The sequence below is a fragment of the Aplidium turbinatum genome, chromosome 11 (assembly GCF_918807975.1).
Source record: "Aplidium turbinatum chromosome 11, kaAplTurb1.1, whole genome shotgun sequence".
NCBI lineage: Eukaryota > Metazoa > Chordata > Ascidiacea > Aplousobranchia > Polyclinidae > Aplidium > Aplidium turbinatum.
This window is the reverse complement of record NC_137482.1, coordinates 18,366,893-18,391,930: the sequence shown is the minus strand read 5'-3', so window position 1 is coordinate 18,391,930 and position 25,038 is coordinate 18,366,893. Positions and strand designations below refer to the sequence as shown.

The window sequence follows — 25,038 nt, the reverse complement described above, 5'->3', positions numbered from 1 at the left end:
CTGTGGTGAAAAAGTCAGCAAGGTTTTCGCTTCATATAACTTGATATGTTGAAAGTACAGTATATCACCAATATCGCATGCAGTATTATTATTGTTTGTTCATACACATAAACAATTAATCATCTATATAACATTAAAAAAAAACAGTAAAACCATAATTAAGAACCCGTTTACAGCAAAAAACTTTTGAATACTTCTCAACTGATTTCATTTTCAAACACCACAATAGCAAAATTACACATTTTACCTATGCTTATATAGCTGTTGTTCATCATGGAGTAAAATCTCATCACTGAATGTTGAATATCAATAAAATACACACAGCCATCACCTTTCAATACGATATCAAATCTAGTACGTAACATATAAAAAAAAACTTACTTCACCCAAAAACCAACAGTTGTTCTCAGCCGAACGATCAAAATCCCACATGGTAACTTCCAACGTCGTGGCGTCCAGATCCTGCTTTTTGATGCTTTCGTACACCAATGACTGGTTCCAAGTGGGATGGATGCTTTTCTTGGCAATCTTTGTTTGTTTCATTGACGACTCGCTTCGATCTAAACCAGAGTGCACAGTTGCACGAGATATTACGTGTTTTTTACAACAGAATTTAAATTCACAGAATAAAACAAAGTTTTGCCAACATGCTGCAATAAATAGAGAGTTGTCAGGATATGAACCCAATAACAACTAAAACCATGTTACTTTGTTTGCTTAAAAAAACGGATCCTTTAATGTTATTGCAGTTGTAGACAGGTCCAGATTCCAGATTCGATGAGGATATTCTCAAGACGATTGTCCCTTCTCAAAATGCAATGAAAGGAATACAATTTAGCTCTAAATCCATGAAAGTACAATTCCTTTTCGATTAAAACATCGCGATTAACAACAAAAACTTTGGGAGGTTTTCATTCCCTCAAGCAGCCATTTACCTGTCCAAATGATAAAACTTACCAGGTAAAAGATACGTTTTAATGAAAAGACTTCTCGTAATTCCTCCTGGTCTCAATGGAAGTTCATTAGCCCGCAAGACAGTGATGTATAGATGACGCGTACTGTCGTCATGCCATATGCTAATCTGCACGCAAACATACTAGTTTTAAAACAAGAAAATAATACACAAGCTTGATTTTATCACTGAGTTTAAGAAGAAAACGTTACAAATCCAGTTTGTATTTAACACTATATCTCAGCAATTTTAGTTCACAATTACTTCCAATGCTTGTCTGACTCTGCAAGCGCACCTACCAGTAACTTCCCATGGTATGCCGTTTGTTGAGAGATTGAATGGAAAGCTCTTGGCTGAAGCGATCCAGCTTTAGTCATGATCGTAATATCGCTTGTAGATTCGGTCACAGGGTGGGGGTAACGAGTTTCAAAAATATGGCGAGAATCGCTGATTGGCCGAATCACTATCAGCCTGACCTGAAAAGTAACATGCATAAAATATGTGATCGTGGGATTGAATAAAATTTACATAATGAAACGAACATTTTTGTTACAACCAGGCACAAACAATGGTTGATGGAAAAAGCATAAAAGAGCGATGATGATAAATGTACAGTAGGCTATACATGACTTGACCAATGAAGCATGATTACAATATTTACTGAAATGGATTGAATATAAGAATATCCATTCTCCACCTGGGAAAGCCCTTCAAAGTTTAACCCGCAGTTTAATATATCTGTGGCGTTTTTACTTATAGCTACAATACATCGACTAAGACGTGTTTTCAAGTTTTTTCTTCTTTGAACTAAACAAACTAAAGCACGTACCATTTCTCTGTCTTTTGATTCCGATATAACTTTACAAACATCTTGGTACGATGCGCCCCGCAGTTTATGATCATTCCACTTCAAAATTTCATCTCCCACTCTGATCCGACCAACAGCATCCGCGATGCTATCACTCTTCACTTCAGCTACGTAGGCAGCCAACTCGCCAACGCTGTTCAGTTTTCCTCCAGTCACCTAAGCCATCAGTAAAGCTGATTTATTGTCGTTTATGAACAACTTCGTGCTGTGTTTCGTTTTGAAGAAAAACTAAAAATAAATTCAGGTTTTGCATTAAATTTCCAAAATAGAAATTTTTATAAGAAAAGGTCTAAATTTTGAACGACAGTTTTTATTACAGTATACTATACCCGTCTTACCTTTATACCTAGTTTAACATTAGGAGAAGGGTTAGATGGGTCCTTGTTAGGTGCGTTCCCGCTTTTATTCAAGACCATTTGTCCAACCATACACGTACCGTCAGTGGAAGGTTGCCATGATACAAACTGCTGTAAAGTAACGTCATATGTAGCTTCTACTTCACCATAGGTCTCATGTTAAAAATAATAATAAATGTACTAAGTTTGTTAATTACTAAGCTAGTCTGTTTATCTTAAGCTTTGCAGCTTAAAAGTGGACACGAGGATTAGCTTCCTTGCCTTCCCATGCATTTGATTCAAATCGGTACCAACCGGCTTAAGTTTGAATAAAAAAAGAAAGCAACAGATTCACCGTTCTATCCTTCATCTGTTCCACAAACTACACAGTTTAACTGAAATTTCGTAACATCTTTTCCATGAACTCTAGTTTCTTGCGCAATTGCTTGATGATCTTTTTTCTTTCATTGATGCGAGCCATGAGATTACTTGTGCATCCGTTATACGTCGTTTCAACATTATGTTGATCTTTTCAAGTGGCACTTTCCATTTAAAGTCTTAAGGTTTCCTTTGTGGTTATGTCTTGTACGTTAGTTGCCATTCTACTTCAAGTTGAATTGAAACACCAGCTCGGTAGGCGACTGATCCGTCACTGTATCACAGACCTCAGTTCGATTCCAGATAGGATTATGCATGGCTATCTATGAATACGGCCTGATTTGTCACATTTAGCAGAAATTTCAAGATTTTGCTGACTTTGGGCGAATGCTTAAATAAATTTTTCTAGAAATTATATTTTTACGCTTTCTGTACTGTTTTCCCCAGATGACACAATAGGTTTTAACATCCTCACATGTTGAAAAACAAAGAAAATTTGATTTCGAAGATTTTAGTCAGACTGTTAATTTTTCAATAACAGTCTGATTCAGCGTTTTTCAACTTACTTTTTCTCATTTGCTACTGTTTCCCCAAGGCAAAAAAAGCTTTTATACATTAGGAGACAGCAAAAAGTAAAAAAAATCTCAGAAAATGTCAATCAAACACTAGCAGTAGCTGTAATCAAAATTCGCAAACTGTGACAAATCAGGCCGCATCTCCACTTTCCAGGTGGACATGGATTATTATGCTAAAAAAAACGATAGCGACTTCGTTATTTTTTTGCGAAGTTGGATAATATCATATGAGACAAAATTGATAAAAGTTAAGTCGTTAAAAACTTAGGCTGCTACAAAGCGACAAAAATAAACGCAATAGTGATACTATTCTTTGGCTATAAATTTTAGGCTTTCTTTTTTGGCAACAGGTGAAACCTGTGAGAAAAGAACTCAGTGTGAAAGACCTTTGGGAAAAATTGTTTAAAGACAAAGAATTAAGTGAATTGGAAAATCCTAAAGCGCAACTGCGCAAAGTGTTGGTTTGAAAACCATTAAAAATTGAAAGCCATTAACAATTGAAAGCGGTTTAAGAAATATATGACAAAGCACGAAAGGTACTGCGTGATGAGTCTGTACTGGCAATAGCATTGAAAAAGCAAATGAGTAGCAGGTGCAGGGTCATCGCATTAATATTTAAGCAAGGACTCAGAAGAAAATTGATAAATAGCTTTTAGCTGATTTCTATCTCGCGAAATGCCAACGATACTCGCAGTTTGGCAACATGGTCCAACTAACCAACGCCTCAAGGTAAAACTTGGCTTTAACCTAGTTGGCAAAACCCATCTGTTTTACATTGATTTAACGTCTGCAGACGTTGAATGAATGTAAAACGGACGGATTTTGCCAGTTAGGAAACCATATCGAGAAAATGTTATGTTTGCTGATTCAACGGCTGAGTCACTGTTATGCATTACATCGTTCATTAACGTGAGAATGTGTAGACCTAATGATGTGTACTTTTCAGTGTTGTCGTTTAAAGAGCAGGGTAGCAATTAATCACGAAGGCAAAGGGCAAATTTTTCGTCCATAAAAAACAAGAAAAAAAACGTAAACACCAGCCGAAGAATGCTTTCAATTGTGTCACTTTGTTCAGGTATATGTCGTTGCCGTTCGCAAGTGCGAATTTGGTACGATCAACTATAAAAAGATAAACTGAATGTTAAGTTTATTCGACGATGCTATAACATTAGGGTTTTCTCACAAACGTTAAAGGTCAAAAACTAGCCATAGTGACATGCAACAACGGTAAACCTGATTCTAGGAACTTTATTGTTATCATTCAATGGTCGCGATTTTTTTCACTAATTTGACTTATAGGCAAAAGAATAATTGATTACTTGTTGCTGTGCAGCTGGGCATGCTACAAATACATTTAACAAAGCAAGCAAATTCAGAGAAATTGTAAGCAAGTTGATGTGCGCATGGCGTCTTTGGCACCATAATGTTTTGTTTGTTTTTAAGTGAAAAAAGGCGAAAACAAGTTCAAGCGATTGAACCAGGCAAGGTACACACACTGCTTCCTGTTACCGGTGTATCAAAATTTTATCGTTGCTTACCTTGTCGCTACGTTGGTTTACGCAACTTGAACAATAACCACTTTCAGTGCTTTTGAATAAAACAGGATTGTCTGAAAAGGGAACAAATTAAACATAAACAAAATGATCAACTTAATCTTTGAAGACATTACAAAGTTTGATCAGAATACACGCTGCACAGAAGCTTTGCAATTGTTTGTTTTCCTTATGAAAATTTTATGACTCAGGGGGTAGTCGAAAGACTGTCGTAAAAAACATCCTAGCCAGCAAAATTCGTCTTTTCGCATCGTTTCAACGTCTAGCGGAGTTGATACCGTGTGGAAAAGACAACTTTTGCTTCCGGGGACGGAAATTGGGGTTTGCTCGCACTTAATTTCATCAACAAACGGGAAAACATTGAAACGAAGAATGACGCAAACGTAATTTATCGTTGTCATGGAGATAATGCACGAACGAAACAAATGATTCGTCCATTACTTGATTAACATTTAATACAATCGGACTAATGCAATTTCAACCACCCTTTGCATTTGATGTAGACAGCACAGATCCAATAGTGGGCTATGTCGAAGCCACATACGCTGTGCAGATCAATACTTATTGATTAATAGCATTTCAAAAAAGACATGAATATACGAGACAAAACAATGTCGTTGGACAATTTTAACAAAAAAATATATGTCTCGTGCAGGCAGAAACACAAAAATGCTTTTCATGGCGTGTTTTATGCTTATGGCGTGTTTTGCAGCCATTACCCCAGACAGCAAATCAGTTGTTTTTCACATTGATTCAAGGTCTGCAAACGTTGAATTAATGTAAAAACAAGACTGAGTTGTTGTCTGGGACGATGTTGCTCTCAACAGTTTAAGTGTTCACCCAGTCAGTAAATGGGTCCCTTTTCGCTTTGGTTCAACGTTTGCAGACGTTGAATCAACGTAAAAAGGGACTGCTTGGCTGACCAGGAAGTTGGCAACAACAAACCTCCTCGACAAAGACTAAGTTTTTTTTCGGATTCTTCGCAACTGGAATAATCGGGTGAAGAATGTATCTCGTCGTCTGTGCTGCTCACAGAGGATTTTCTTATCGGGTGTTTGCCTGCACAAAAGAATGTCTGTCAACCCAGAAAGCAAAATCATGAGGAGAAGGAACTACAAGACTAAGTTAGATACAACGAGTTAACTCGCCAACCAGCACTGTGGATCTGGTTGAAAATACGTACGCAAATCAAAAGGTTTCATGCAAACGCCTGATCAGATGATGACGTCACATCAACATATTTACCGGTTCTGCTTTTATGTCGTTGATTTTTTGAGGCGAGGACCTGATGACCTGGATTATGTTTTGACTTGCTTTGGCTTCTGCTGGGCGAACAACGCTTTGCATGACCAGCAGTCGAGTATGCTGGGCATTCTGAAGGATAATTGCAGAAAGATCTGCAAAAAAAAAACAACAAGAATTCTGATGTAATATAGCATTGTTGCGATGTCCATGAGGCAGTTTTAATCTTGTTCGTTACATTAAAAACTCCACAAGCACTACTTGACACCTCAGGCAAAGATTATATTCTACTGAGAATTTAATGTGAAACGTTTAATAAGGATTTCGAATACTGCAGGGGGAATAAAATTGTACTGAAAACATACGCTTAAATTAATCATTCAAAGACAGTAGCTGCAAGGCAAAACTGCACAGCTCGCAGCTGATCTTTCTCCTGACAGAAGTTTTTTTTTCGTTTTCGAAGCAAGATACTTTTCAAACAACTTCTTTTATACAAGTTTAAAAACGCAGAGAAACCGCCACATCACAGGAAATCTTATTAACCTTAGTGATTAAATTTTAGATCTTTTTTTTTTCAAAACACATTTATTTGAAATGAGTTTTCGATTAGCTGGGGGGAATAAAACAATCTTCAGTGACATGATTAAATTAACCCATTTATGCCTAGCGTCCTACATGTAGGACACCTACTCAAATTAAAAATTTTCTTCGCACGTTCAGTTTTTAGATTTAGACGAAGTCAAAATACATTTATGAGTATTTTTGCAGCATATATCACCACTTTTTTCAAAAATTGCTTTTTTGGTTGAGGCTTGACATCATTTTCAATTTTCCCGATTTTGCTAAGTCTGAAATTTTGAAGGTGCATGTCGAATTATGATAATAAATCCGCATATGCAAACAAGCTTCCAAAAATATTTGTCATTGTCTTTATTCGTTATGTATCAACATATTTTACAGCAAATGTTTAAATTTAATTGGCAGCAAAATTTGTGAGAAAATTGGTTCAAAAGATTAGTGTCCTATGTATAGGTCGCTAGGCAAAGCGGAAATCAATGTCCACGCATCAAGCGGTATCAAACAGCGATTCCCTACGATTTCTACGCTGTATAACAAAGTAGTTGTGTTTGTTTTTAGAACAATAACATATTTATCGTAATTTACTGAAATTTTTTGATAAATTTTTAGTTTTCTCTTGGCGTTTTTACATGCGCATCGTGACGTAAGCGAAGTAAGTAAGGGTCTGGTAAGTACGAAGTAGTTTAGGCCTTGGAGGAAACCTTGTCAACAATTTTGCTGATGTCCTCGCCAGCTGCGGCAGAAAGTTTTTCCACTTGTGCTACGACAACTTTTTCAGTAGTGTGAAATTGGCTACGACGTTGGAGGACAAAATTAGTGAAAGCAACAGCTACAATTCGTGAAAACATCACCGAAAAATGTCCGCTGATCGCTAAAGATGCTCTAAAAAAACAAGGAAGAGACAAGTTCGATTTTAGAACCGATACCGACAACGGCGTGCTGGTTTGCAATTGGAATGACAACAGTATGGTAAATTTATGCTCGAATGCGGCTGGAGTTTACCCAACTTCTAAAGCTTCTCGATATTCATCCTCTGAAAAGAAGCGTGTGCAAATTGAACAACCTTGATTGATCAAGCTCTATAACGAACATATGGGGGGAACGTTGATAAAATGGACCAGAACATATCGAACTATCGCATCACAATGAGAGGTAAAAAATGTTATTCGTGCTTGATTTCATACATGCTCGATATTTCTGTGAACAATGCATGGCAACTGCAAGAAATTTGCAATAGAGGCAATTCAATGGATTTGCTTTCTTTTCGAAGATAGGCTATATTGCCAGAATATACTTGTCATAACATCGAAAGCCACCTCAACAAGGAAAGCGGGACAGACCACAAAAGGTTTTATCCGATGTACGTTACGATGCCTAGGTTATGAGCATTGGGTGCTAGCCCAGGACAAACAAACTCGATGCGCCTATTGCCATGCAATAACTACTACAAGATGCGAAAAATATGATGTCGGTCTGCATGTCAAATGCTTCAAGCAATATCATATTTCCCAATGACTTGTTTCAGTGATGTGTTGCTTTGCTACTTTTCATCTTCGTATTTTGTGAACTTTCATTTCAATAAAATGCTCGATGACAAGACATTTCCCATTTATTACTTTGAGCGATAACGATTAGGCCTACGCATTACGCACAAGAAACTTGATAGCGGATTTGCCTAGCGTCCTATATGTAGGACGGTCTTTTTCTCTATCGGTACTAACATAATTAAGAAAAAATTAATTGTGAAATGTTTTTTAGGTCATGATTATGCAATATTTAAATTTTCAAAAAAAAATTTTAAGTAAGGCAAACCGGGGCGTGTAGTCACAAGAGGCGTGTTGTCACAGCAATTTTTTTTGTACTTGGAATGACTGCTTCGAGTCTATATTTGTAGCACGTGCTTCGTTAAGAGTCACCTTCATTTTGAGGTTAGCAAAGTCAAGAAAAGACAGCAGGTTTAGCTTAAATGAAATCATTATCAAAAATTTGGTCATCGATGTAAATTTCACTAACTTTTCAAAATTGTGTGACGCTTTCGTAAGAGCAGTCTGACCGCAAGTATGAAATCAGTTTTATAGCTTATTATGTTAGGAGTTTAGCTGACACTTTAGAAGTTAATAGCGTGCCTTTTCTAGCCGCCATTAAAACTTTTGTCTGACTGCGTACGTCGGGGCGAGTTGTCACAGCTGTGACAACACGCCCCGACGTACAAGTTTAATGCAAGAATATTAATAAATTTTATTGAAACCTTTCAAAAAATTTCAAAAACTGGAGACTTCACCCCCATCAACACAAGCCTTTTCTTTGAATTCTGTTTAATTTACCGACTTTTCTATTAACTTTAGTAAAAACGTAACGCCAAAGTGCTAAAAAGTACATTTTAGGATTTCAAACCGTAAATATTTAACATAATTTTAAGAGGGCCCTTTACTAGAATTTGGGCGGGGGCCCCAAATGGACTTGATGCGGCACTGGTTAGCAGGTTTTAAGTTACTGCAAACGTGCAAAAGAACAGTCACAATTTTTTTTTTTCACAAAAATTTGATTTTCTTGAAATCCTCTTGCGGTTAAAATGTTTAACTAGTGGCAAAAGGAAGTGTAAGTGGACAGCGTACGAATGATATAACCAAATCACTTGCATTGTATATAGCAAAAACACAAATCGAAAAACCCCAAACCTGTGACAACACGCCCCGGTTTACCTTACTTTCACTTTCGGCACAAATGGGTTAATAGTTAAAAACATGTCACTTCAAATTTTTTTGTTGCTGAAAAAAGACATTTTGTTTCAGAAGTTCTACGTCAAGGAAAGAACCATCAACCATCACTCTTCCGGAAAAAATAAATTTTCACACAAAAATATCAAGAGGGGACAGAAGAAAAAGTGGTGATACAACGTGAACAAAATCTGAAACAAAAGGGCAAAAGGAACGTCATGCAATCAAAACGTTAAACTGGTGAAGACAGCCAATTCTATATGAAGCGGCACAAGCTACAGAAGACAGGCAATCACTTTGCACCCATAGTAGATTACCTTGGTAAATCCAAGTCACTGCAGCAAATGTTTCTACCGTCGACGTCAGTATGGCAATATGAATCTGACTTGTCATGAGAATCAACCAAGCATGACGGCACGTCATCAAACATGATCATGGAAGGGCAATTAGCGCTGCACTAAAAATAATTATTGAGTAGAAAAAAACATGAAACAAGCATGAAAAAAAATCGCCAAACAACATTTGTGTTTGTGTTTCATGATCATTTTGAATGCAATAGCTCAGCTATTGAATGCAACAAAATTTGAATGCAACAGCTCAAGTTATAGCAATTTGATGATGTTTCAAAGAAGATGTGGTGTCCTCTAATTTGCACCGATGTTCCTACTTGAAACGGGAATAAAGCCAGAAGAAAATTTACGGTAAACTATGATTGACAAGCAACTGGGAAATGGACATCGCTCTATTTCAATACATTCATTTATGGAAGCAAGAGCGCAAGAATACGGCAAAAAGATCAGTGGATGCAAAATGTTAAACTATGCAAGACGGCACCGAAAATAATAGTCCGCTTGATGAAGTCAGGTCAGAATGCATATGAAATCGAGATCAAAGCAAGGATAGGGGAAGTTCCGCTTAATCTAGGGCTCGCAACATTTGTTTCACAACATTTCACAACACAACGTTTCACAACATTTGTGTTTCATGATCGTACTACTGAAGACAACACGTAATGTTTGTGCACGAAGAAAATTCTCCCTCACTCAAAAAATTTCAGAATAATGAATACAGTAGCTACTAACCATATTCATGCAGCTTGAACTTAAACCATGGCGATCATGTAACAGTTGAGAAGAGGGATTAGTGCGGCCAGGTATGTCGTTTTCGCTTTGCTGAGCTGTTAGAATAACAAGCGACGTAAATTAGAAGCAAATCTTTAGGCAAGTAAACCAAAATTTAATCAAAGCATCAAAAAAAAACAAATAAAAAAAAAATGAAAAAAAGAGAATTTCGACACTTTAAACCCTGATTAACGTAAAGTCAATAGAAGATCCGCGTAAAGCAGATACAAAAGCATCTAATTTAGTGAAAAAAATTGAATGCAGTAATATTGACAACCTTTTAGAGACTGGTCCTTCTAAGGTATATTTTATATAAATGAAAAAAAGAGAATTTCGACACTTTAAACCAAAAAAAACCTTTAGGTCTTGCTGAAACATGTCTTCTGCTTTTTCGGGTTTCTCTCTTCACTGTAGAATGTGACCGGCGTTGGCCTAAAAACAATAATATACTACAAACGTGAAACAAACTTGCACTGCAATATCAAATATGAAATGAGACTAATCAACAGGCATCGAATTATATAAGTTTTGCCTTCTTCTGGTGACTAGATGTTGAAACATAATAACCGTTTAAATTTCGGACGTTTCGTCAATCACCACGACAGACTTTATAGGGGGCTATATAACGGCAAAAAAATAATGAAAAAGCGAAACGCTGCGAGAGGTACAGGGAAATGCGAACGCTGCAATGAAAATTAAAAAAAGCGATTTAGAACAAACTATTCCGCTCCATCAGGAAGATCTTACGATATCTTTCATCTACAGAACACCAGAGTTCATATGCTGTACAAAAACTACTAAAAGTAAACGGTTGTTCAACAAGATTGATAAAAGTTCTCGAAACGTTTCAAAAAATGAACTAACAATTTGTTGTCTCGTATTTATTACCTTGGTTATTTCTATAGTTGTCGCAAGAATGTCTTTGTGCAAGGGCACTGTGATTGACATTTCTACGCGAAAGTTCTGACGTCATTTCGTTGCCGGTGAGGCTTCTGCGTTCAGAAAGATGACGCGTGCGTGGCGATGGATGTCCTAACTCCGAGGAGTGATAGCCTTGCTTTGCTTCACTTTGAAGGTTTTTTAAAGTCTCAGTGTGATGCTTCCTTTTACCGTGGTTGGGATGAGAATGAGGACTACTTTGTGTGGACGCAAAGTCTTTGACTTCCATCTGAGTAGCGTTTATCTTGCCATGTGTAGCATGTTGTACAGCACGTGGAGGTGTATCGTATGGAGTTGTGATATGACTTTCATAAACTGATACCGGCGCAAATAAGGGGTCATTCACAGTGCTTTTAAACTTTCTTGTTGAGGATGAAAGATCTGATTCGTGTGCTCTGTCTTTTAATGGCACATTGTTCTCAAAATCATTGGTATGGAAAAGTGGAGTTGATGCGTCTGCTTTGTTATTTTGACAGACTTGTTTGGGGTGTAGGGAAACGTCGTTTGAAAGTGGCAATAAATTGGAATCAGCTGTCTCTCTGGAGACAGAAATTGCTTCTTGGGGCACTCCATGACTTGATTGATTTTTATCAGAAAACCTGTGAAAAAGTAACAATACAACTTGTTACTTTTGTATACAAGTTTTTTGGAAAAAGTAAATTTTGAAAACATTCTTATTTGTTAATGGAGTTTGAACAACCATATAAAGATTAAAACTATAAAGATCAGTCATCACCCTTCGTCAGATAACGTCGTTGAATCACGTGCAGTATCGGATGGCATGATTGCAGTGTCTTCCTCATTTCTATGGGAAAGAGAGGTGAATTCCTGCCGTCCACAGATTGCGTGCTCCTGTCTGTACAACCTCCTATCGGAATGAGAGCTTGACCTCCGGACTCCATGATCAGGGCGAGAAGAGTGGACTTCTGGAGTCGCGGTACTGACAGTGTCATTGCATGCGGGAACTTCGGCTAAAGGTCAAACAATGACTCATCCAGTCGTACTCATATCACGCGTAAGAGTACGAAATTAACAAAACAAAAAATACGAATCTAAATGTTGCCTATGCTCGTCAACAGTTCAATGTGAATTAGCAAACAACTGTGTCGGTCTATTAAGCCTATAAGTACCTATATTTGGGAAATGGGTAAGCAAGTACCCACGGGTAACGGATAAGTACCTATTACCCATGTTTATTTTGAACAAAGATATGTCAACCATCGCTTCTTGCAGCTCAATGCAACAGAATGTACACTAGACGAAGGTAATCTCATAAGCTGGAGGTTTTAACCAGGGCTACTCTCACCACTAAAGTGCGAGGCCTGTACTAAGGGAGTGCGTGAACTCCCCCAGTAATAACAAAATGGCGTAAAATTTTTAGACTTGCACTGGGCTTCTAAGCCACATTCTAAATTGTTGGAAATGTTATTTTTCAGCCATTCTAGGGAAAGGGGATGAGAAGAACTCCTAATTGATTTTAAAGTAATGCAAATAAAGGAAAAGATTGCACAAAGAAACAAGCAGTATCACTGAATTTTCTCACTTTTGCATGTGCTGATAAGAGCTCGTTCGCTAGCAACTGGAACTGCGGGCCTATCTGAGGATTTCTCACTTTCTATAAGTTGTGGTTCATTTTCTTTCTTCTTCAGTTCGAGGGACAACGATTTCGGTTTACAGTTGCTTGATAGATTTTCATTGTCAAGCTGCGCTAAACTGGCTGAACCAGTCATTTTTCTTAAATCTGAAAAATTTGATTAACTTAAAAGTTAAAAAAAGCTATTGTCACAGTGAAAGTCAAAAGTGAAAAAAAATGACTAAAAAAATAGACGAAGAACTAAAGTTTCAGAGCTTGAAATTTCTCTCAATGGTTCTGAACAATTCATTATGTGGCCTCTTACGCAAAAACATCAAAGATTCAAACCAAGGAGTAAGATGCACTTCAAAATTCACTTTTGATTTCAAGAAATAACTTGGCAAGTTAAAACACAGCAACATTTGAACGTAGCACGAAAAGAAAAAGTATTCCTTACTCCTTGGCTTTAAAACCAACTTTAAAAAATCTAAAATCTCTTTTATCTTCACAACCCACAAAACAGAACAAGATATATTTCCAAACCAAGTCCATGTACCACGACTAGGTAGCGGCTCAAGATGTAAGGAAAAGTTGGACCTCCGTTGTTCAGCTCGATGCCAGGCACCCGTCTTAGTGAGGATTTCTTGCTTTTTTCGGCAGAGATTGCAAACGTACATCAACTAAAAATAAGATAAAAATTTAGATAAAAAAAGTCTGAATACAATACCTGCAGGGTGCAGTTGGAATAGTATCAAGTCTAAGATCTTACATTATTATTGCGTAAATTGTGCTCAACGATCATACCTAATACTGAGCATGCCAAAATAGTGTCCAGGTGCAAATATTGTTTATTTTACATATATACTTCTGGAAATAGGAAAATGACAGGTTTGTCATGAATATGATTACAACAATTAAGACTCTTGGGAATTTTCTCAAATAGCAACATATTCGGCCGTATTCTGGTTGGCCGTGGAGAATAATTCATCATGCATTTCCATTTTCCAAGCGGTCAACAAATTGTTAGAATATATCAAATCTTGAGTAAGAATTTTTGTGAAAAATATATCGTTTTTCATAAAAACAGAAAGAAGTAACGGTAGTTACATTTTAGTTGGATGATCGTGATTGCTAAAACGGCAACAAGACGCAATGATTTTTGTGTCAAGAAGGAAAAGCTGCGCTACATGGACGCATTTTGTTTGCATCAGTTTAACCTAATCAGACCGAAAATCAAGACAGCATCTGATTTGGCTAGAACGGATCAGCATCAATAATTTAAAGTAAAATTGGCGATAAAATTTTTCAAATTTGCCTATGTCATTGTTGATCAATCAATGATTGGTAAAACATTGTCAAAGCAAGGAAGTCAAAATGTATATTATGTGTGTTCTCAAAAGCAAAACACAAGAGGAAACACTTTAATTTTTAATCCCGTAATTTATTTGTATAGTATTGTGTAACCAAACATAAGCATCAAAAGCGGTTCAAGAAACCAGACCGTCTGAATGTCCATTGTAAAGATTTTGTGCACTTTCACGTATTCATGCAGCATTACAAAGAAAATGCGACTTCAGCCAGCTATTTAAAGTCGTCATTTAGTTGTTGAGTAAAGGCAAAACGTTGTAAAAATGCAGAAGATGTCAAAATGACAAGTTTTGGAGCACAGGATAATCAGGATATCATCTATTGGAAAGGCTCATTTAAAACATATCTGGTAACACGTAGCCTACAAGGCTGCCAACTCCTGTCGTATTAAAGTATGAAACTTGTGAGAACCGTTCAGTCAACGTTAATGCAGAAACCGAAACATTTCTCGCCTCACTAAAACTGCAATTTTTAATTTGAAATTCCATACCATACCTTTAAAAAGCGGCTTAGCACCACTTCAAACTGTAATTTGCACCCACAAGGTCAACGTGACATTCGCCTGACACATTGCAGGCAACGTTTTTTAACCAATTCATGGCAACAATTTCGGACCAAAGCGTAGACATTAGACCTACTCGAAACAGAATTCTTAGTCTTGATTAAAAACGAAACGATTTGTTGATTATTCCCGCGCAGTAGCGTTGACAGAAGGTATTTTAGACCCGAGCCCGGAATTAATTTAGGGGCCAGAAGTCTTCTAGGAGGGGTGGAAATTTAAAGAAAATTTTACGTACATTTTTGCTATCGTGCGTTCGTTTAGTGGTGTCCTGTTTTGGAGGCCTGGGAATGTCATTGGTACCGGGCCAAATGTAACTTCTCAAAGGGCCTGTTCAGGCGTATTAGTGTTCAAGGGAAATATATTTCGAAAATACAAAATTCATTCTTTATTTAGTTTCGTTATAAATTATATTCTCCATGTAAGAATTTCGTCACTCGTTTCACCAAAAATATTATTGTGTCGAAAAGGTTCAATGGTAACATTTCGAAAACATACAACCAAAACAATGGTTGGCAATGTTATGTGACAAGTCTCAGTTGAATTCAAACGTGCACAGAACCACTTTCGCAAAATTATTCCGAAAATAAACCGCAATTTTAGTACAAAACAAGAAAATATTTTGATAATATAAAGAAAGTCGTCTATCTACTTTGTATCTTGGATAAAAAGCTTTACAATACAACAGGGTGATGAATTTAGCAGAAAATACAAATGATTATTATAAATAACCATATGTGATAAACAAGATTTTCGTGATATCATCAAGAATTCAACACGTCATTTTTCGAGAAAAAGGTCACTGCTCATAAACAGGGCGACCGAAAAATTCGATTTGAAACAAAATGCGTTGAAATGTCACACGAGAGCAATAAGCAATATGATATTAAATTAAAACACGGGAATAAATAAAAATAACAAAAAACAAAGAACCAATGAATGATATCATGCTGCTCAATGCTTCTGGGTCAGTTCAGTTCTGTCAATCGGGATAAACAACAACCTTAGATGCTTTTTTACAATCATCAAATAGCTTCAACTTTTTTGATGCAATATTATTGTTAGGTGGAACAAAAATCGTCTTTGATAACCACCTGTAATATACTTTAGACGGCCAAAATAAACATAAGTATTTTCATGATAATTTCGCAAGCTCTTGCTGAGAGCAATCCTGCCACAGTACACATATCACCGAAGACTTTCCTTGAAGAGAATGTTTGACACAAAGCAAGCACTGATTCAAATCAATTATTAATTGAAAATAAATCGATACCCTTCAAATCCGCGCATAGATAATACGAAAAGCTCAAAACAAGACTAAGGATGTAAACGTGGAAATGTATAGAGGATAAATAGACTGCAGCGGGTGTTGCAAGTCCAATCCAGTAAAACAACACTTTAAGTTGAACAAAGAAATTTGACTAAAATATTAAATTGCCAATTGCAGCAAAATTTTGTCTCGTCAGAAGAGCGGGAAATACGTGTGGAAGAAATTACATAATCATAAACACCCAACAAAAACGACAAGATAATTTAGACGTTTGCATGCGCTTTGCAGTCTATTACCTAGGCTACTGAGCTAGTATTCAATGCTGTGGATGACAGTTAAAAGTGGTATATTGTGGCAATGTGGCATCATTCCTGATTGAGAAACAATACATTTTCAGAAGCTCAACGAAGTTTTCGATTGCTTGTTTATATTTAAGTATTATACTTTACTTAAGATCATAAATCGCTGATGGCGGTCCAGTCAGCCAGACTTGACAACTCGAAGTTTTCGCTTATCGTCAAAATAATATTTCAAACAGCTACTGCATCATTGTGGAATTGTTCTCCACGAGACTTGAGCTCAATTGTCAATTTCTTGGCTTGATCTTGTCATTTCTTTGTTTACGGATTCGAATGCCTATCGATTGGGTTATCTGAGCCGATGTATTGAAACCATTGGCTACGTTTCAATGTATTGGCTACGTTTCAACGTTTCTTCTTTCGCAAAGCAACTGTGATTAAAGCCGTGGATTATGCTATCATTGCTGGCTTCGCGATCAACAGACATGACGTTTAACTATCCTTTTCGTATCCATTCAACAACAAAGATTTCATCCCGCAGAATGGGCTCCCTAGTTCTTCAGCATCATGCAAACATACACGTCACAGGCAGAATAAAACTGGATTAAGCTTCGTTGGCCTTCTTCCCACACAAAGGGCAGATATCACAACCATGTTCATCATCAGTGGCAAACAGAGAGCGTCTTCAAGCAAGCCTAGTGTATGACGGAATGGCCCGTTTCGGTGAGTCCGATCCCTTAACGTGGGATTTTTTCAATTTCTTTTTTTAAATTATCGGGTATAGCCTAATTATCATTGCCGTTTTAGGGTTAGGGGGTAGGGTTAGGGGTTAGAAGTTAGGAACTCACCGAATCGGACTCACCGAATAGTAGCAGACCCAGTGTATGAAACCACCGAAAGCATCGCTTGAATTCGAGAACAAATTGTAGTCTCACAAACTTTATGACATTTATTGACGCAAAGTTTCAAACAAAAACAAACTTGAAAAATAGTTTGCTGGTGAACAGGTAGCTTTTACCCGATTCAGCATCCTTGATAAAGTCAATAAGCTGGCTATAATTCTCAACATCTTGTGTTAGCCTGCCCTAGCTATCAGTCACCAGGAGAACTCAAATTATTATTTTCTAAGATATTCAAGCAGCTTTTTTTTCAATTTTAAAACTTAACTCAATTGACTTTGTGAGGTTGTTTTTTTCCGCATGAGAGCAAAAACTCAATGCCAAATATGGAACAAACAAACCTGTTTCCAAATTACATAACCACGTCCACATATGTACATAGAGGAGGGCACTGCTATCATTGAAATGTTTCAAACGTCCCCTGTTAGACTATGCAAAAACATTATTCCGGATTTGACGTGTCCCCATAGCGTTGCCAAATGATTTGTATGTTAGCTTTCGATTCTGTCCTTTGAAAAGAGTTCGACAATTAATTAATCTTCGACCAAAGGTTTCCTTGCAAACAGAAAGAGAATATCAAAAATATCCGCAACAAGGGCTTGACAAATACTTTTCCATGACGTACATGAACAGCAATAAATGATAATTATGAGTCATGGTTAGTAATAAAAGCATAATATTGATGCTGCTGTGATTACAGTGTAATAGCATTGAAAATTTGCTTCTCCAATCTGGATGTTGCTTTCGATTTCAGCAAACAACAAGAAATCAATAATCATTTTTAATTCCACAGTAGTCAGATACACAATAAAGCGCAAATACTGAACACGCGGTTATATGGTGCCTACACAAACTAAGAACAAGGGTTTTAAATGGCCATCCATAGGGTTAATTAATAACGTCGAAAGAGTGCCGTTATATGAAACTATGATTTTGCAATATCCCTTAAACGTTATCTATTTTATCATACTTTAACACTTCATCAATTTGAGTAATTGTTTTAGACCGACTGTCGTAAAAAGAAAACAGTTAAAAAATAAATAAATTGCTATTTTCTGTGTTGACAATTCGATGATACGTCCAGCTCTAGCTTCAATTTGGCGATGACACGGATATTTTAGTCAGGTAAATTGGAGTTTTTTTTACAAAACAAATACACAGCTAAGTTGAATAATTTATGCTGCCCTGAAGACAATGAACCCGTAACTTCCGCTTCTAAAACGGTGATAACCGTCATTGCTACAACCCGTTTAAAATACAACATTTAGGTTAACCCAGCTTATTTGTAGCAAACAGCACACGAAGTTACTGTTGTTGAACAAGCTAAGTATAATGGTTCAACGATTCATTGATTAATTTTCTTTTCAAGAAGAAAGTGGTGTGACAGCCACAGATAGGTTCACACAACTTTAAATCTGTTGTTGATGGTCATCATAACAATTTGAGCCATGTTTGTTATTACAGGTTAGGTACCGGTAGGAGGAGAAATTATTTGATTTTTAGTCTGTAATCTGACTCAGTTCAAGGGCGTTCAATTTCCTCCTCCACATTGAGTCAAAGAAGTTCTAATCAGTGGCGTAACTACCCATTGGATCTTGTGGATAAATCCAGGGGCGGCACGTTGCTAGAGGGCGGCAAAGTGTGATAACGTTTTAAAGTTTAAACGAATAAGGACAGTCACATTAGTTTATTCTCGGAGAGACTCAGACTTAAACGACCTAAGTTAACACTGATCTAAGTGAAGCCAAAAAATTAAACGAGTTATAATGCTTATAAATTAATTTGCAACTTTTTAGATTTTGCCTCACCGTGTGGTATTTGTGACGGTTTAATGATGCTCATGCTGTTGAAGTAATGATAGAATGTCGGTTGTAACTTGTAAGCTATAGCATTGTTCAGTCAATTTTGCTTTGGTAGCTAAGTTCAGATTAGTTTTAAGTTCATTTCACTTTCAGGAGGAGACAGGAATAGACCGTGAGATCATCGAGTCAACTGCCACCTTTACCATCTGTCTGTGGTAGATAGACGGATTCCTCCATCTTCATGTGTGAAGATGGGTTAGTTTAGTGAAAGGTTTAAAGTTTCAGGTCTGAAATAGATCACTTAGCTTAACTGAGCAAATTTGCAATTATTTTTATTGTTATTAACTAATGTGCTGCAAATTCCAGAACAAGCTTTAAGGTGCAATTTTTTTTAAGTTAATTTTTTCCTACGGCGAGAGTAAAAGAAAGTGAAGATTTTTTTAGAAAGAAAAAGAAAGCCAGAGAAGAGGAACTAATGAAGGAGTCATTTTGAAGTTCGTAAAAATTGCCTCCGCTAAAAAACAGAAAAGATTAGCAGCCACAGTAAATCGCTACCGGGTAGATGTTCCCCTGCCCTCAATTTTTCTATGGATGGGAGGTCAGGGGGGCAATGGTGCCCTTTTAAGGTCATGTAAGCTACTGTACATTTTACAATACGATATAACAATTTCGGCTATTAGCTTTTAGCCTAATTATAATCTTTCATTTCTGCCTCAAAATAATATCCACGACACAAAATTCTGTATCACAGTAATTAGCCTACATCATCATAACATAGCATGATGCCCTCCCGTGCCATTGTTCTTTGTATACCGGACACTTGTATCATTACTCGATGATGAGCTGATTGTCGTGATGGATGAGCATTATTGCTACGGTATATCTTATTCTAAAACTTTAAAAAAAAATTGGCCTTTCAGCAACAAAAGTACCCTTTTTTCATAATCCTGCCCTCCCCAGTCAAAAACCGTTCCGGCGCCCTTGAGTGTAGTCAACTCGAGCAAAACAATGACAAAGTGATCATTGAAAGAAGTCAGCCTGTAAATGAAACACCGTCAGATAAAGATAAAACAGATGCTATCTATTATTCTCATGACGATGTGGCTACTTGGCTAGAAACATTAACTCATAACATGACAGTTGAGATGATCAAACTAGGGCCCGAAAGGTTTCAGAATAAAGAAGGGGCATTCAAGCCAGCGATGAGAGTAATTAAAGGAGATAAAGAATCATTCAGTTGTCTGAGTAAGAAGTGGTTTTATTTTGAACTTTTAATAAAATTAAACAAAACTGCTTTGATTCTTCTGTTGTGTGGAATTTTAATCTGCTTTTACGACGGTGTCAAGGGGAGGGAGTAGGGGCGGCGTTTCGTGCAAAAATCCAAGGGCGGCATGTTGCGTTGCTACGCCACTGGTTCTAATTGCCGTGTTTTTATACTAAACAATCTATAAATACAACAAGGGGTCTTCATAAACAACACCTTACTGCAAGTCTGCAACCCAATGCAAAAGTAGACAATGAAAAATAAAAATTGATTATTTCTCTGGTAGACGCTGCACAATTAATATAAAAACCCTTTCTCAACCTAACTTGTAATTTAATAGCAACAACATTAGTCAAGTAATTTATTCTGTCGTATTGCCCAGGTAGTGTAACAATTAGGGTAGGCACTGCCTATCGAATCGACAAGGCAGCAACTTAATTTATTTGCAATGGCACAACAGCCACAACACTTATGCAAACTTTCCGTGATTTTAATACAAATCATCCCAGCATCGGGATTCGGGCTTTCCTGGGATCCCAATCTTTGTGGCAATTCACGCGGTAAATAAGTATATCAACAATCAAGGGTATTTATCAATTAAAACAAACAACAGAACATCAAACGTCGCCGATACATTTTAGGTGTTGTGCAACAACATACCATTCGTTCATTCTTTATATCCCCGTCCATGCAGAATAAGATCGGAAAGCATTGGAAAAACACATGCAATAGTTGTTAATCATGATTATATTCTTTTTAAGCATGATCACAGTGTTGATTTTATTTAAGTGAAAAAATGGGTGAAAAAGCAAGCTGCAAGCTGTAATTATATATAATATGATACACTAGGACTAACCAGTCTTTCGACAACCTTTGAAGTTAGGCAGGCAGACCTAGCACAAAACTTAATATTAAAAAGTTATCAGAATATTTTCTATGAGTTTGTACTCATTGTCATCTTGCTTTGTACCACCGCAGGGGATGAACAGTTATTGTAAGAAAGCAGTGAGCTGAAGTCGCTATTCAAAGGAATGGGTCAGCGGCTTATTGTGTGTTACTGTTATAATCACCAACTTAAAGTGCAAAGATTTGTACGATCAGTTTTACTGTTAATGGAGGTTAATTAAAAAACAAGATTTTATGATCCTCATGATTGCAAGGCTATCAAACAGTAGCGTTAATATGTCCGCGCCGTTAGATCAGTGGTTAAGCCAGTGGTTCTCAACCTTTTTTCTTTCGTGGCCCACTTTTGTTTGCATAAAATTTCTGTGGCCCATTCAGTTTTTATGTAAGAAAAAAATTACAAAAAAGGTTTATAAACAAAAAGCAGCAGAACATTGCCTTTGGAATGTTGCTGGAATCCCATTGTTGAATCCAGGCGCTGACGCTTCACAGTATCTTTTTTTGTTAAAAAAAATTCACATCTTCATCCTTCTCCTTGTAATTTGGATGACTGAGGACTTTACAACATAATACGCATTGTCCTTTTTCTTTTCTGTTATCAACAATTGATGTAGGCTGCAGGGGCGCCGGAACGATTTTTGACTGGGGGGGCAGGATTATGAAAAAAAGGCACTTTTGTGGCTGAAAGGCCATTTTTTTCAAGTTTTAGGCAAAGAACAATAGCACGGAAGGGCATCATGCTATGTTATAATGATGTAACATACTGTGATACAGAATTTTGTGTGGTGAATATTATTTTGAGGCAACAATAAAAGATTATAATTAGGCTAAAAGCGAATAGCAGAAATTGTTATATTGCAAAATGTGCAGTAGCTTACATGACCTCAAAAGGGCATCATTGCTCCCCTGACACCCAAACGGCAGAAAAATTGAGAGCAGGGGGGCTTTCGCCCTCCCTGCCCCCGCTTCCGGCGCCCCTGGTAGGGTGCATACTGAGTGTAATTTTTATCAAACTTAAAGATTCAAGTACTGTATTGTCAATTCCTCCCCAAAATAATCCACAAAATAAAATGCTGCACGTAGCCTACTAAAAAGCGGATCTGCAGAAGTTCAACAATTAAGGTTACCGCTTATAAAGATGGCTTAATTGTAACCACAAACTAGTAGTCTATTACATCATAAAGTGTTGTAAAAACTGAGTTGATGTAAAACTGTACTGTATGTTGCAATACTTAGATAGAATGATGATTGCTATTTTGTAGCTAAAAACAGCAGCATTATTCATTGTAACTAAACAAACACACAAGTGTAAAATTGACTATAGCCTATAGTGACAAAAATGAAACAAAATGTTTCAATAAATCTTTTAGTTTTTAAAATATGTCTGTGGCCCACTCAAAATGCTTCTATGGCCCACCAGTGAGCCATGGCCCACTGGTTGAGAACCGCTGGGTTAAGCGATCTGTTAAGACTCAAGATCAAGTGGCACTGGTTCGGTTCTCAAGGTGCGCGCTTGAGCAACGCATTCCGGAACTGTTCTCCATTCAGCAGCACCCAGTGGATGGAATAATTCTCCGGCAAAAACACTTCAACAATAGTCAGAAAACTTCATTCTGCCAATATCGGTAACCGGCCCTGCGTCAAAAGCCTCTACAAGTATGTGAAACCACCAAGAATAACCTATCAAAGGTTTTGTCAGTCCGAAGATGAGGATTCAAAACCAAACCAGCCATATCAACACAAGCAGATAGCACACTGTAAACTGTTATTGTTAGATATTAGCACCTGGACTATTTCAAACAACGTTTTAATAAAAAAAATTATTACCGGTACTAAACAAATTTTCAATTGAAGAAATCTAATTTCATTTAATTTTTCAATTCATTTGCATTCCCGACCAACCGCAATTCTGAAGCAGAATCTTGGCGACAAACTAAATTGACAAAAATGACAGAAAAGCTTTCATTATTTATTTACTGTTTTAAGTTTAATTGTAATTTGAAGAGAACTGGAATCACAGTGCAATTCAATCAAATTATAGTCTTTAGATGTCATGCATTCCCCTGATAGCTCATGAAATCAATAAAATGGAAGCATGAATGCATACCTTGTTTGATTTCACAGCAACGTGCCCTCCACATCTCGAACAAAATAACTTCATGCAGTATGTGCAAGTATGGCCACATCCTTCAGCTATCTTTGTCTTATGGCATAAAGAACATAACTGGAAAAGGTCGTCAACGGAATTGGTCAAATGATAGAATTGTAAATCACTAAGGCTTGCAAGGCCGTCAAAACCAAACATGCAATTACATCATTTCAATCGTTGTTGAAATTTTTTATGTCATATCATAACATTCCCTAAAGAGACTACTAATACGACTTCAAGACAAGCATATTCCAAAAATGTCTCACATCTTTATTGTTGTTGGGTGATAGTTTTGATTCTAAGGTTGCGTTTTCTGATGCTTTTTGTACTTGTTCTCTATAATTTTCAAACTGTTGATGTAGTGTCCTAAAAAAGTAAACATAAAGTTAAGTATTATTAAACGTATAGGCTACAATGGTATACTTTTTGCAAAAATGATACATTTTATCAATCGGCAGATAACAAACATCAAAAAATATGCAAAAAGTAACATTTTTGCAAAAAGATAAATATCTGCCAAATGCAATAAAAATTGGAAACTTCTTTTGATTTCAATATTTAAAACAGCTAAAGGTAGATGAAAAACCCAAACATTTTCTGTTTACTAAGTGTCATCTGCATGTGACCTATAAAACGATAAGCAAGCCAATATTAACTGAAAAGCAATTATTTTTACTGGGTTGATCAACCACCATTCAAGCAAATATTTTCATAATTCTTACCACAAAGTTTTTATTTTATAGGTTGGTAGACTATCAATGTTTCCTGCACTAAAGAAGCATATCTGTAGCTATCTGACTACGCAAACATTAGAACTTTAAACTGACCAAATAAAACTATTCTACTTGAAAAGACATACAAGAATGAAACATTTGTATGCAACAGTAATTAAAACACAAAATATGATTGATAAAAATTGTTAGTTTTATTGCATATGTATAATTCTAAACAATAAATACTGTTAATACTATGAAGAGTGCTCAATGACAAGCAAAAAGCCAAGCAGAGCAAATTGCATCAAATGTAGTTACTAGTTTCTAAAATCTCTACAGCCTGTTTCACCCTAAAAGGGGGATCATCAAAAGGTCATTCAATTAGAATCTATTCTATTTAAATAAGGACCTTTTGATGATTCCCCTTTTAGGGTGAAACAGGTTGTAAAGGTTTTAGAAACTAGTAACTAGGCCTGCATTTGATGTAATTCTTATTCTATTAGTAGCACTTCTTGAAAAACACAATAAATATAATTTTATATAATAATACATAAGCTACAGTAAATCCACAAATAATTTTACTTTATCATAGCTTGTTCTTTTAAATCTTCATCTTGATGTCTCTTTATAACATTTAAAATAGTATCCTGCTCTTCTTTAGAAAGGTGACTAATGTCTGGTAACTCCATATTAGTTTCCAATCTTATTATTACTTTGTAGTATGATCAATAAACAAATCGACAAAATATGTTAAAGTGATTGTCATGTCTTCATATTTTTAAAAATCACGTTTTTTACATTCTTTACAAATATTCTGTAGTCTACCATATGCAAAGTAACATTTAAGAAAAACTACAAACAAATTCTACTTTCTAAAAAATATGAGAAAAATCATCATCATAATATGTGTATTTTACTGCCAAAGTAATAAGGCTGTAAGCAAGGTGTAAACAATATCTGAGCTGTAACCTTTCACAAAA

The 25,038-nt window shown here is 36.4% G+C and overlaps 1 protein-coding gene across 1 annotated transcript in view; it reads right to left on the bottom strand.

The window, feature by feature from the left end:
* LOC145780287 (regulating synaptic membrane exocytosis protein 2-like) overlaps positions 1-24,772 on the bottom strand; it is a 31,105-nt gene extending 6,333 nt beyond the window's left edge. The window contains exons 1-18 of the mRNA XM_082591989.1: positions 24,641-24,772; positions 23,612-23,711; positions 23,304-23,420; positions 13,389-13,512; positions 12,803-13,000; positions 11,996-12,230; positions 11,209-11,858; positions 10,678-10,752; positions 10,282-10,376; positions 9,517-9,656; positions 5,907-6,058; positions 5,607-5,720; positions 4,647-4,717; positions 2,159-2,287; positions 1,782-1,976; positions 1,252-1,428; positions 958-1,081; positions 382-560 (exon numbers count right to left, since the gene is read on the bottom strand). Coding sequence (XP_082448115.1) covers positions 382-560; positions 958-1,081; positions 1,252-1,428; positions 1,782-1,976; positions 2,159-2,287; positions 4,647-4,717; positions 5,607-5,720; positions 5,907-6,058; positions 9,517-9,656; positions 10,282-10,376; positions 10,678-10,752; positions 11,209-11,858; positions 11,996-12,230; positions 12,803-13,000; positions 13,389-13,512; positions 23,304-23,420; positions 23,612-23,711; positions 24,641-24,747 — 2,982 coding nt within the window. The 5' untranslated portion in view covers positions 24,748-24,772. The remainder of the gene's footprint in view (positions 1-381; positions 561-957; positions 1,082-1,251; positions 1,429-1,781; positions 1,977-2,158; positions 2,288-4,646; positions 4,718-5,606; positions 5,721-5,906; positions 6,059-9,516; positions 9,657-10,281; positions 10,377-10,677; positions 10,753-11,208; positions 11,859-11,995; positions 12,231-12,802; positions 13,001-13,388; positions 13,513-23,303; positions 23,421-23,611; positions 23,712-24,640) is intronic.
* Between the last annotated feature and the right edge of the window lie 266 nt (positions 24,773-25,038).